The sequence below is a fragment of the Esox lucius genome, chromosome 6 (genome assembly GCF_011004845.1).
Source record: "Esox lucius isolate fEsoLuc1 chromosome 6, fEsoLuc1.pri, whole genome shotgun sequence".
Classification (NCBI taxonomy): domain Eukaryota; kingdom Metazoa; phylum Chordata; class Actinopteri; order Esociformes; family Esocidae; genus Esox; species Esox lucius.
In genome coordinates, this window is record NC_047574.1 from 26,843,616 (window position 1) to 26,857,594 (window position 13,979).

The 13,979-nt window shown below is 38.7% G+C and overlaps 1 protein-coding gene across 1 annotated transcript in view; it reads left to right on the top strand.

Annotated features, from left to right (window-relative positions):
- Positions 1-395: 395 nt before the first annotated feature.
- valopa (vertebrate ancient long opsin a) overlaps positions 396-13,979 on the top strand; it is a 36,778-nt gene continuing 23,194 nt past the window's right edge. Inside the window, 5 exon segments of the mRNA XM_013134280.3 lie at positions 396-1,184; positions 3,381-3,591; positions 12,006-12,123; positions 12,312-12,419; positions 12,421-12,546. Of these exon segments, the coding sequence (XP_012989734.1) occupies positions 821-1,184; positions 3,381-3,591; positions 12,006-12,123; positions 12,312-12,419; positions 12,421-12,546 (927 nt within the window). The 5' untranslated portion in view covers positions 396-820.

Consider the following 13,979-nt stretch of genomic DNA (forward strand, 5'->3'; position numbering starts at 1 on the left):
CTATATATCTGTGTCTATTACGACAATCAAAAATGAACGAACGACTTTCATACCTACTCTGCGTCCAATTATCAGTTATAAAAACGTATTTCTAATCGTTTTTTTCTCTGCGAATGTAAAACAAACAGTCGTTTGTCGGAGCACTGAGCTGGAGGACCGCGTGTGAAACCTGTGATGATGTTCTGCCAGTCGTTTGAATGAAAGATTGTTGGAAGAGTCACTAAAAAAGACTCGTTACTCTCGAATCAGTAAAAAGAATCGTTCAAAAACAAAGAATCGTTCGCGAACTGCACATTACTAATATCCTTGAGGGCAGGACCGTTGTAAGCGAGTTGACTAGTGGCTATATAAGCGCGTACAAGATGCTGCTCATCAGACATCTATTCAGTTGTTGGTATACTTTCTCAAGATTAAGATTATGTCCGTACACCTATTTTAAAGAAGTGTTCGTTTATTTGCCGCAATGCTTTTTCCTTTTTGTTTTACGGTTGCTGTTTTTCGAGACGCACCCGCACTCCAACAGCCAACAACTCTGAACTGTGGATTCATTGCTTAACACCCCAAAATGTTTTTGGCAAAATGCTAAAATTCAGCCTGCTGTCCTGAAAGAAAAGTAAACATTTCAAGTGTTGGATGCTGACCTTATTCTTTCATACGGACACGTTTTACGCGCTACTCAGAATCTTGCAGTTGCGAGGAGGATAAAGTTAATTTGTGAGAATGATGCGTATGGACCATAAGATCTCTGACATTTTTATAACCCCCGAATGCAATAGGAATTTACGGTGTTAGGTTGTGTGCAAGTATTTGGACATGGACAATGGATACTTTAAGAATCGCAGTGAATGGTGTTTCGTATACCGAGGGAGAGATGTACAAACCAGATGCTGATCCGTTCAGTGGTCCAGTAACAAATCTCGCACCTTGGAATTTCGTCGTTTTGGCTACCTTGATGTTTATTGTAACTTCACTGTCTCTCTTTGAAAATTTTACTGTTATGTTGGCCACTTACAAGTTCAAACAGCTGAGACAGCCCTTAAACTATATAATAGTTAATTTATCCCTCGCTGATTTCCTTGTGTCACTCACCGGTGGAGTAATAAGTTTTGTAACAAATGCCAAAGGGTATTTTTTCCTTGGAAAATGGGCTTGCGTACTAGAAGGGTTTGCTGTCACTTATTTCGGTAAGTTATGAATCATAGTTATGTGCAATATTTTGAATTGGGAGCCTAGGGTTTTGGTGTAACAGCACAGTTGCTGCAGGTGTCAGTGTTGGAGCTGTTTCCATTCCAAAATATTGCAAAATAATAACATTTAAATACTGATTGGTAGATTTTATTTTGTTATTGTACAAAATAAAGTCAGCTTCTTAATACAGCAATAGAATAGTTTATTTTTATTATTATTCTTTTTACAAATAATACCTGATTAAAGCCATCTGTCTGTTCTATTGCATGTGGCACATTTTTTCAAAGCATATTATTGTGGTGAAAAAGTACCTAAAACTAAGATCTCCTTACATAACGTGGCAGTAATTTGTATCTTATGACAACTTAATCCATTTGTTTTTATCTTGATTTGTATGCAAGGCATCTTGCGAGAAGTGCAGCCCCTGGAGACAGTATTTCACCAATGCAGGTCTTAGGAATCATGGGCAGTCTAGGTGAGGGACGTTGGCTGGGCTATATGACATTCATCAAAAGTTTGAGTGGCAGTTTAAAAAGCTTTCTGGGCAGTAGACGTCAGAGAACATGCTTCAAAGTCTCATGTCTTCCAGGATTAGTGTATTAGGTGATGGTAACTGAATGGAATGCAAGGTACAGACACACCTTACCGTTTGGATCCCACAGGAGTGGTGCCGGTTTTGGAAGTGCAAGTTTTAAGTGCTGCTTGTTTCCCAAATAGCACATACAGAGTACTTTTATTAACAACATTATGAATCAAATGTAGCTAATAGAGACTAGACACACTGGCACTGTGGTGAAGCCGCTGACTCACAAGGACAGAGGTTGAGTTGTAAACGCTGTTGAATGTAGATCATGTTGCATTAGCAGTTCATCCATCAACAGCTGGCTTTTGTTGTTGACCTAGTTGCCCATAGATATCAGTGTCTGACAAGTCGAATGAGTGGGCTGAATCTTCCCATTTATTTGGGACAGTAATAATTATACAGATTATGATCCTGCCTTGCTTTTAATGCTAGTTAGTGCCACAGCATGTATGACATGTGAATACTTTGACAAATAGAAAGGTGTCTGAGTTTTGAATGAATTGATGAAAAGGAGGTTGTTTTCTATCAGTCAAGTCAAGATCAGTTTGAAATTAAACAATTGTTGACAGGGATGTGTTTTTAGATCAGCCCTTTTAGACTGTTTCTAATGGCACTTGGACTTTTGTGTGCAAGGTATTAACTGACCCTCTAGTTTAGGTGCACTGGAGATACATGTAACATACATGTAACAACCTCATTAGGGCTAGACCTTGTTACTCTCTGTTGAACAAAATATACATTTGTCTGAATTCATCTCACAGTTTTTTTGTTAGGGAGAGAAATACAGCCACTGTAGCTTTGTCCTGGGTACATTGGTAATTGACCAAGGTTTTGAGAGAGTTATTACTGTCATGAAGCATAGCTTTTTGTTCTCCATTAGTAGGTAACCTAATAACACCTCCACTGCGTCATTACCCCATTTGAGTCAATTATACCTCATTCTTTATCCTGCTAATTACTGTAGCTACTATAGTGTCATTGTTTCTGCATTGAGAACTCTTGCTGAGGATTAACCAGAATCAGTGGTTGATATCATATACTGCTCTGCATTTTTGCTGACATTGTCACAATAGTGTGTAAATAGCATGTACAGAACATACACCCAAAAAGCGACTAACTAGAACCATAAAGTGTCCTTTGTTGTCATAGTTGAAATGAACTTTTTTGGTTCCAGGGATTATCTTTAAATAAAAGTGTTCTTTTTTATTTAAAGAACACTTTTATTTATCACTGAATGATCACTGCACCTCCATAACATGACAAATTATAATTTCTCTCAACTTTATTTCTCCTATCTTTTAGCTTAGCTGAAGTTGGATAGCTATCAAATGACAAGAAAGTTAGCTTGCATATGTTTTTAAGGGGATTAACAGTGCAATAACATGGCAACTGTGCAAAAAGAAGTAATGAGTGTAGCACGTCTGTAGAAATGTGACAATTATAGAAACTTGTATAATGAGAAATAATGAATAAACTAACATTCCTTTTTATTTTAAAGTTTGTGATTGCTTTATTCAAAGCAATAAAACTTGTGAGCCAGAGTAATGTACTGTACTGGAATAATACAGAGTAATGCCTCAAAATACCCTGTTACTGTGTCTTCTCTCAGGGATTGTGGCAATGTGGTCCTTGGCGGTATTGTCCTTCGAGCGCTTCTTTGTGATCTGCCGACCTCTGGGGAATATCCGTCTGAGGGGGAAGCATGCAGCACTGGGCCTGCTGTTCGTTTGGACCTTCTCCTTCATCTGGACTATTCCTCCTGTGTTTGGCTGGTGCAGCTACACCCCCAGCAAGATTGGCACAACCTGCGAGCCCAACTGGTAAGAGACAACAGAGAAAATATGTCCTCTTGTTTGTATCATTCACAAATGCAGGCACAGAGAAATCTTTCCCGAATTGCAATGGCATTTGAGCACTGGGGGATGGTACATCTGCCCATTATTAATCAACTAATTGGCAGCTTAATGATAAATCATTACGATAACATTGTACCACAAGGGCCCCTTTAAAAATAATTTACTAAAGTGATTTGTTAATCATTTCACTTACATTGAGTTTAATTGTCCTGTATTTGAACTGAGCAACACCAGTGACACTTACTTATACACACAATTTGTCAATAGAAACCTCAAATGTATGTACTAAAGGTGTGTTGAGCAATTGTCATTAGTTACCCAGTGGGGTTAACAACATGATTTCCCTTTTTTCAAGACCAACTAATTTAAATAACACTCTGAAATTGTGTGTAACAGCTGTGTTTAATTCTTAGAATGTCAGCATTTTCAGGTGGGATGGAACTTTTTTCACTGTGATGTCGCAAAGTTGATCTTAGACCAATGCATGTTCAGACCAATAAATGTTCAACTTGGTAAGGGGGTGGGCTGTAAATAATCCTATGAGTCAATCAGGTCTTTGTATGTAAATGTCTTCAAATCTGAGCAAGTACAAAAGTAGGGAGAGAGTTATAAATTTTACTACATGAAAAAAATAACACACATTGATTTTCTACACACACAGTGATGATTTTAAGGAAAAGTTTGGTCATGTCTTTGTAAAGCTTAACAAGGCTTCCTGGAAGAGCTTAAGCCTCGATGCAGTCTTTGTAATTTTATACACATATACACTGATGAGCCAAAAACATTATGAAGCGAATAACGTTGAATATCTGGTATAACAAGGGCACGTCAAGGTCTGGGTAAATGGTAAGCGAACAGTCGGTTATCGTAGTTAACGTGTTAAATGCAGGAGTAAAGACCTGAACGACTTTGACAAGGGCCACATTTTTATGACCAGACAACTGGGTCAGAGCATCAGGTCAGCCACAGACCGGTCAGAGTGCCCATGATGACCCCTGTCCCCTGTCAGAAGTGCCTACAATGGGCCCACAATCGTTGTTACTGGACCTTGGAGCAGTGGAAGAAGGTTGTCTTGTCTGATGATTCCGTTTTCTGTTACATCAGGATGCACTGTGGGAAGATAACCGGTGGAGGGTGTGTAATGCTCTGGGCAATGTTCTGCTGGGAATTTGACATTTGCCACCTACCTATACATTGTTGCAGACCAGGTACACCCCTTCATGGCAATGGTATTCCTTGGTGGCCTCTTTCAGTAGGATAATGCACCCTGCTACACTGTGGGCTACAAGACCATCGCCAAGCTGCTTGGTGAGAAGGTGACAACAGTTGGTGCGATTATTCGCAAATGGAAGAAACACAAAAGAACTGTCAATCTCCCTCGGTCTGGGGCTCCATGCAAGATCTCACCTCGTGGAGTTACAATAATCATGAGAACGGTGAGGAATCTGCCCAGAACTACATGGGAGGATCTTGTCAATTATCTCAAGGCAGCTGGGACCACAGACACCAAGAAAACAATTGGTAACACACTACGCCGTGAAGGACTGAAATCCTGCAGCACCCGCAAGGTCCCCCTACTCAAGAATCACATGTACAGGCCCGTCTGAGGTTTGCCGATGAACATCTGAATGATTCAGAGGAGAATTCGGTGAAAGTGATGTGGTCAGATGAGACCAAAATCGCCATCCCCACCGTCAAACATGGAGGTGGAAACATTATCAAAGGGACGATGGACGGGGCCATGTACCATCAAATCTTGCGTGAGAACCTCCTTCCCTCACCCAGGGCATTGAAAATGGGTTGTGGATGGGTATTCCAGCTTGACAATGACCCAAAACACATGGCCAAGGCAACAAAGGAGTGGCTCAAGAAGAAGCACATTAAGGTCCTGGAGTGACCTAGCCAGTCTCCAGACCATAATCCCATAGAAAATCTGTGTAGAGGGAGTTGAAGGTTTGAGTTGCCAGACATCAGCTTCGAAACCTTGTTGAGTAGGAGAAGATCTGCTAATAGGAGTGGGACAAAATCCTGTGATTGCCAACAAGGATTTTGCCACCAAGTACTAAGTAATGTTTTGCAGAGGGGTCGAAAACGTATTTCACTCATTAAAATGCAGATCAATTTATTTAAAAAAATCACATGCATTTTTCTGGATTTTGTTGTTATTCTGTCTCTCAGTGTTCAAATAAACCTACCATTAAAATTATAGACCGATAATTTCTTTATCATTGTGCAAAGGTACAAAATCAGCAGGGGATCAAAATATTTTTCCCTCACTGTACATTTCAACTATTTGAGCAGCCAATATTAATCATACACACACAACATATGTGCCGCCTTCTCCTGTCTCCAACACTTAATTATTTGTGTAAAATAATTTAATTTGACCCTAACATGAAATTAAAAAAGCTACCGACTACCAGCGGGCACTACCCAGATATTGCCTTCTGGAAAATGTTGGTGCAAGTAGTTAAATGCTCCTTCAACATTTCCTTAAACCTCCTAATTAAATTTTAACTCTGTACTAATTTCACCTGTACCTTTTCTGGCTACAACCTTCAGTAGCTATGTTCCAGTAAGCCTAAAATAAAACTGTTCAATTATATTGTGACTTTTTCTGGTGGATTTTCAAAGTACGCATCTGTGCAAGCTTTTTGGGTCAGGATAGATAAAGACTTGACTGGCTATAACCTTCAGTAGCTACGTTATAGTAAGCCTATAGTAAAACTGTTTATATTGCAACAATTTATGGTGGTCCTTTGAAATAAGCATCCGTGCGTGATTTTTGGGGTAATATAGGGTTGATAAAAACCCCTTGGGCAGTAAAAGAGTTGGGATTTCCACGATTCTCTCATCTTTTCACTTGACTAAAAAGTCAGTTATCTATTGATAGTTATTGTATCAATGTCCTTCATGAATGAAAGAAAAATTAATGTTTTTGTGCCATGAAATTGCTTTGGCTGAGTTTATATTCAGTCTCACTAGCAATTGCTCAAAACTTATGACTATTCCAAGTATTAAGTTAGTAGATACTAGTAAGCCTATAACTGGCTAATAAGCTGTTAAAACAGCCAGTGGCAAAAGCTATACATTTCATAGATGCTATTTGTGGTGGATGTAAACTTATAAGAAACATCAGTCAGTTTAAGACAATGATTAATGGTGCCTAGTGAAATATTCAAACTTTGCATGATGTGCATACATGACTGAATGAGCAAATGTCAAGATGTAATACCGACACTGGGCAAAGATATTGGACTGTGGTGTAGTGGTTAAAAACACAGCCACTCATGTGGGAGATCTGTTTTTTAATCCAGTGAGGGCAACAACCATTTTTTTTTACTTTTAATTGGCTTAAGTAGGCTTGCCTGGTTCATTTTCTGGTTTTTCCCTGAACATGTTTCCCTTCTTTCCTGTGCTGTACTTTTAGGTTGTGCTCTCTTGCATTTTTGGTTAGGTGAACAGTTATTCTACTCATTACAATGTGTTTGGGTAGTAGTCTAACAGAAAACATGTAAAGCTTGTCTATGAAAGATACATTTATTATTGGTGCCTATAAAACAGTTGATACGCAGAACATGATGAAGACAATCAAAGTACTGTATGACATGCACCAGAATATCAAGATGTCACATAGTACCTCATGGTGGAAATATCAAGAAAGCCGGCCTAATGAAATTTCTGAAGGTACTAGGTCTTTAAAAACTGCTACTGGTTACTGATATCTTGTTCGTTCAGAAGACTGAAGGTGTAGCATAGTAAGGGCATGACATTTATTTCCACCCATGAGAGTAAAATCAGTTCATCAGTTCAGACCTGAAATCAGTGTATTTTTACATTTTGGAAAGTTTATATAGAAATGTTATGTGGCAAATGAAGCTCCAAAATGTAGAATATGGAATACAATCTGCTCTTCATGGAAATTCTATCCACTATTAACCACTGCTGTGTTAGCAAATTGGGTTATTTTTATCCCAGCATTTTTAGAGTACAGTGTGTGTGGAAAAAATACTGTGTGCAGGCACTGGCCTTTCTCTCTGCTCTCGTGACCATTTTATGTGATTAAGTCACCTAGAGGATGTTGATAGAATAAAGCATTAATCAAGCATTAAGGTCGCTCAAAGCTGTAATCCAGATATATTGAAAATGTCCCACCCACTCTGGCTCTGCCCAGTTTTGTATGCACTATTGGGACCAAGTTGACCTGAAATAAATTGCTAGTTGGGCCATGTGGTTGGGGTGGGTTTGGGGGGGCTGAGGCTTCTTCTGGCTTTGTAACCTATCCCAGACTCACGGGCAGCAATAATCTTTCTTCTGAGGACTTCAAATATGTCTTTTGATCTTGGCATGATGTGTTACGACACCCATATGGTTAGGGCCAAACCAGTTTCTAATCTATGGATGGTTGGACCCTTGCCAATTTACTCTTTAATCAGTTTCTAATTATTAGCTTTTTTTAGTTGACCTGATTCTAATTTTAATACATTTAGAGGTGAAATTGTTTTTATGTTTTCATTTTCATTGTGTATGGCACGTCCTGGCTATGCCCCTAGCCATCTCTGCACTGGCCTGGGGGCCATAGTCAGAACCGGACAGAAGGTGGCACTAAATCCATTTTGGTCTCCCCAGTTGGAGGCAGGTGTAGATCGTTGGGGAAACAATCTATGTACAATGCTTGTCCACACCCGGTGTGGATCATTGTGTTTTTTTTTTTGTAATAAGCTCTGTGCACAAGCGTATGGACGAACTTCCGCTTTAGCCAGATGTCGGCATATCATTTTCCGGTTTACTTAAGGCGATCACCGGCGTCGCCCAAAATTTCAGTTTTTAGTAGATGTCTCCAAGACATGCCTAAAATAAGCATTAGTGATGTCCATCGACTTGTTGATGCCTGGTCCCCTGCTCCAACAAGCAAGTAGAATAAGGGATTCAAACTCTACGTATCGAGTTATCTGCACAACTACGAGGGTAAGTAGTTTAATGTGGTGTGCCGGCCAGCTATTGGCTAAGCTAGTTAGCGACGTGTTCCTTTTTAGTGTAGTATTAGGCAGGACAATAGAACGCATAAAAATTCACCCTAGCCTCAAAAACGGCAAAAGAACGCTGGCTGAGCTGGAACGCTAGCGTGTCCCCATAGCAAGTGAATTGAAACAAACCTTCGTTCAGCCTCTTCTAACCGGAATGAAGCTTAAAATTCCATAGCCTAAAAAAAGCACCAAAACAGGTCTCCTCTTTTATTTTACTACTGTAACCTCTTTTCACAACGAAACTGAAAAATAACAAACTGGCATAGGAAGTAAACATCTGGTCCTATATGGTATTAATTGCGCCTTAAACCTGCGTTACGTGGAAGTATATAAAAAATCGCCTTTTCTGACTATTTCTAGTCTAGCGTTTGAAGTCATTGAATGGCGCAAGCCATATTTTTATTAAAAAGAGGACATTCTCCTGATTAAAATGATGCCCCCACTTGTACCTGAAAATTAAATGAGTCACGTACATTATATTTCTTTTTCTTCCATACAACAGCATCACACATCTTTTTGTGAGTTTAAGTGTTTACTAATGCGGATGAGTATTAGTAAGTAAACCGGAAACTGCAATACCAACTTCTAGACAAAAGCGGAAGTTCTTCACTACGCTGGTGCACTCAGTCTATAGCTGCCGACCATCACTGGTTGCTGTTTCGCTTTTTTTGTTTCTTTATTAAAAATATGGATTACCACACTTTGGTCTCTGTGCCTGTGTCCTGCCACCACAACTGTGACAGGTTTAAGAGTGTATTGTTTGTGATTTTTTAAATTGGGTTACATTTATCAAGGAATGTGGTTGGAATTTAACTGAAATAATCATGTGTCCCAATTGCTATGTTTGTATCCTCTTGTACATGCTTCATGCTCAAATACTAAAGTTTTTGTAAAAAGTATATGTGCACTACACAAACCAAGGTGCGCTTCCATTCAAACTGACTTATAGCAAACTAAATATATTAAAAGATAATTTCCTGCTTAAGCACTGTGCTTGCATTCTATATTGTCAGATAAATAATTGTAAATATTGTCTTTCTGTCATTGATTTAATCTAAAAGATCAAATATTGTCAACACACTTCTATCTGTATCCTATGCATTCTAGATCTAGAACATTGCCTATACAATCCACAGTGCCTATAAACTTTCATCGGGTTGAACCCTTGGTTGATGACAATTTGATCTCCCATACAATGGAAAGAAAATGTTCAAAGTCAATTGGTCAACAAGGAAGCCAAAGCTAAGGTGGTGAAATACATGGTCAACAATGCAATACTAAGCCATCTTCACGGATACACACCATATTAGTAGACTAGTTCCTGCCACTGTGAGTAAACAGCTCACGCTTTGTCAGAAAACATTTGTGTTATGTTGACTTCCCAGCAGCGACTATGGAAACACAAATGAATGGAGCCCTGAGGCACTAACATAATGTGTTTTTAAACACCCAATTCATTTCTTCAACCAAGGTAGAATGAGATTACAAACTGTTTGTAATGTCCTAAATATAATGGAGTTGATTTTTGATAGGTGTTGTGAACATTATCTTTATGGAAAATTATGCTGAAGATGTTTTGTGATGTTGAGCTGTCATTGTTGTCATTGTTCCTCCTCACAACACATTTTGTCATTGACTTCCTTTAAAATCCATCCAAATCATTAACCTATTGCCTGAGACAGGCCAATGAGGCATACATTAGGCTTGTTATGTAAATCAATTGGTGTCCAGGGGGATTGTGGGTGGGGACACTTCAGTTGGGTGCACCTAAAATCTCAGTAAACTCAACTTCGATTTTCGCAGAAACCGTAAACAGTCTGCTACTCTGAGAATAATTCCCCAGCTTGCCACTGCAGGTATTGTCATGGAAATTTCACAATTAGGTTTCCATCAACTCCAATTGTTTCCCATAGTTTTGACATAGCTGTAGAGTTCCCACTTTAATTTCAGTTCAGTTGAGGCATAAAACAGAAATAGCCTATCTGACAGGCCCATTCCACCCCCAACTTCTGCCAACTAGATGTTGCATATATTTATGGTGTCTTTAAGTTGCCAATCCAATAACAAGTTGGTCACCCCACTTTTGTTTTATTAAAAAGCTAAGGGATGAACCTGGATAAATGTAACGCTTTTCCAATGAATAGACAGAGCTATGGTCACAATCCAAGGTAAAAGTTAGTGCTTATATTGTGTGTTTTTTGGATGTGACAGTTTAGCTAAGCTCACAAAGCAATTCTAAGTAATATAATCAAGAATCAACGGGTACCACAGATGGTCCAATTATATGTTTAGTTCCAGAAACACAATTTAAGAGATTGTGGCCACGTGTGGATAACCAGCTAAAACTCTTAATGTACTGGAATCAAAAGAGAGTGAAATAAAGATGAAGGCCAACTGATGAAGATGTGCCATATCACTAGCAGGCACCAGGCTTTGACTTATGATATTGTTCCAATTTATGATGCTGTCTGGTTCACCACTCCCAATGAATTACACACTCAAGGGATGAGGTCTTTGGTGAAAAGGCATTCCCATAGAATCTTGTATCCATCACAGGATGTGAGGTGTAAAGTGGTTAAATGAGTGTACAGTGTATTTGCATTTGTTTTATACTGTAGATCTGTTTGGGCCTTTTGGATTTTGCATAAAGGGCTGAATGGTTTCATGTATTCCATTCTCATTGAGTGGGTTATGGAAAAATGTTACGAGGGGATTGATACACATTCTTCTGTGTTCCAGTTGTTGGTTAGGTTAAGGAGGGAGCAAAAGCAGCTGTAATTTTTCCATTGGTCAAGCAGAATATTTTGGTAGAGACAGTGGGAAAAGATGGAGAGTTATTTTTGCTGAAAAGAAGCAGCACATCTGCACTGGAGGCAGGAAGACGGAAGAGAGTAAACATCAGTAGAGTAGTTGAGAAAGTAGGCATACCTCCAGAGAGATGCATAAAACATTTGAAAATGAATCAGAATGATCCATTATATTCAGTAATTAAATGTTTGGACATTGATCATTTTAGTAAGCTTGTAATAATGTTCATTAAAATTACTAAATGTACCCTGTAAAATGAAGTGTTAAACAGTTATGTAAGCATTGCTCCCTATGGCTAGATTAAGGTTGCTTATGACCCAAATGCATTCACAATGACATTGAGTTAAATACATTTTTGTGTGATGTACTCTCCACACAAGGTTTGTGTTTTATAGTCAATTCAAAAGTGACTTATCTGAATGCTATAACATATCAATTACATAATGTTCATATCATTAAATAAACACTAAGCCATACAATATTTTTTGCAAATGCTGAAAATGTAATTCAAATATTGATGGTTTATTTTTGCTCTATCCTCAGGTACTCTGACAACATCTCAAATCACACCTACATTATCACCTTCTTCATTACCTGCTTCATAATGCCTCTGGGGGTGATCGTCTACAGCTATGGGAAGCTCCTACAGAAGCTGAGGAAGGTCAGTTCTCATATTGAAAATTGGTACTGGGAGATGGGGCTAAACCAATGTAGATCATTGGCTAACTAGCAAGCACATGCTTGGACATGTTCTGTTATAACCATTTTGTAACCATTACGTCCTATAGTTTTCAAGCCTTTCAGTTGAAATCTTTAAGCAAAGGTTTTTGTGGTCATGACAAACCTCAGGTGTCCCATGGCAGGCTGGGTAATGCCAAGAAACCGGATCGTCAGGTGACCCGCATGGTGGTGGTGATGATTGTGGCTTACCTGGTCGGATGGACGCCCTACGCAGCCCTTCTCTATCATTGTCACAATCTGCCCCACGATCTATCTGGACCCCAGACTGGCGGCCGCACCAGCTTTTTTCTCCAAGACGGCTGCATGCTACAACCCAGTTATTTATGTCTTCATGAACAAACAGGTATCTCACAACCTTCTTCTTTAACAACTTGCCACTTCAATTATATTCTGTTTATTTGTTTGGAAGCTAAGAAAGAATGAGTACGATTTGGATTACGGGCAAAGCCAGAATACAACAGTAGCACCGTGCTGTCATTAGCTGACAATTATATAGTGTAATTAAATGTATGACTGTGTCAAGGTGAACAGTATGGTTAAAAAGAGATTCCTCTCTTTCCGATTTACTAAATGTTTTTTCTTTATGTTGTATAACAGGGTATCCGCGGGTCCTTAAAAAGTCTTAAACTGTGTTATTTCATCTTATTATAGGTCTTAAACATATTTAAGTTCAGTTAGCACTGTGATTAGGTGCTGCAAAGAAGTGTGTGGTTTGTGAATGCATTTTAGCTTTGGTCATGCACAGAGAGGAACCACAATTTCAGTCAGATTGTGATGGTACATTCACAATGTTTTTGAAAAGTTGGATAGCCAACGCTAGCATCACCCAGAGTGCTTGGCTTGTAGCCTACTTGTGGGCGTGTCTGTGAGCAGGTAAGCTGTTTATTAAGGTTTGAGCATTGCAAATTTGTATGAAGGAATGTCGGCTTATTACAATTGTTAAAATTGGAATGGAAACGTATTTAAATACTCAATTAAATGCCTCATTGATGTCATTCTTACAACCTGCAATCATTTTTGTCTGTCCTGAACAAATCCAAATACATAATCCGAAAATCTACCAGAAATAGTCTCACTATAATAATAAACAGTATTATTTTAGGCTTCCTATAATGTAGCTATTGAAGGTTGTAACCAGCAAAGTTTTTGTCTATCCTGAACAAATCCTCTTTTGCCACTGGCCGTTTTAATAGCTAATTTGCCATTCGTGAATGACACTGATACAGTATCTATCAATATAGGTGACGATAACTTAATTTATAGTCAAGTGAAGTGTTTGTCTATCCTGAACAAATCCTAATACCCATCATAACTGTTTTATTTTAGGCTTCCTATAACATAGTTACTGAAGGTTGTAGCCAGCAAAGTTTTTGCCTGTCTTGAACAAATCCTAGGCATAATGTGTTTTGATGGGACCTGTTCCACATCTCTCTAACCACTACGCTATTTAGCAAGGGATAGTCAGTCAGTCAGGCACTCAGTCAGTCAGTCAGTGGGAGACATTCGCTCTTCTAGGCCGGCTCCACTAACGCGGTCTGGCAAAAATATAAAAAAGTCAAAAAATATGAATTACAGAATTTGTTTGTTTTAAATGGTAAATTAATCAGAAAAAATACAAGAATGTGTTTGTATTGCAGGTCTTATCATATGAATTTTTTTTATACGGAACCATAAGTTTGCATACCCTGGGGGAAATTGTGACATTTTAACATTGATTTTGAAAATCTCTGATCATGCAAAAATATTAAAAATTCTTGAAGGATAGTGATCATAAGA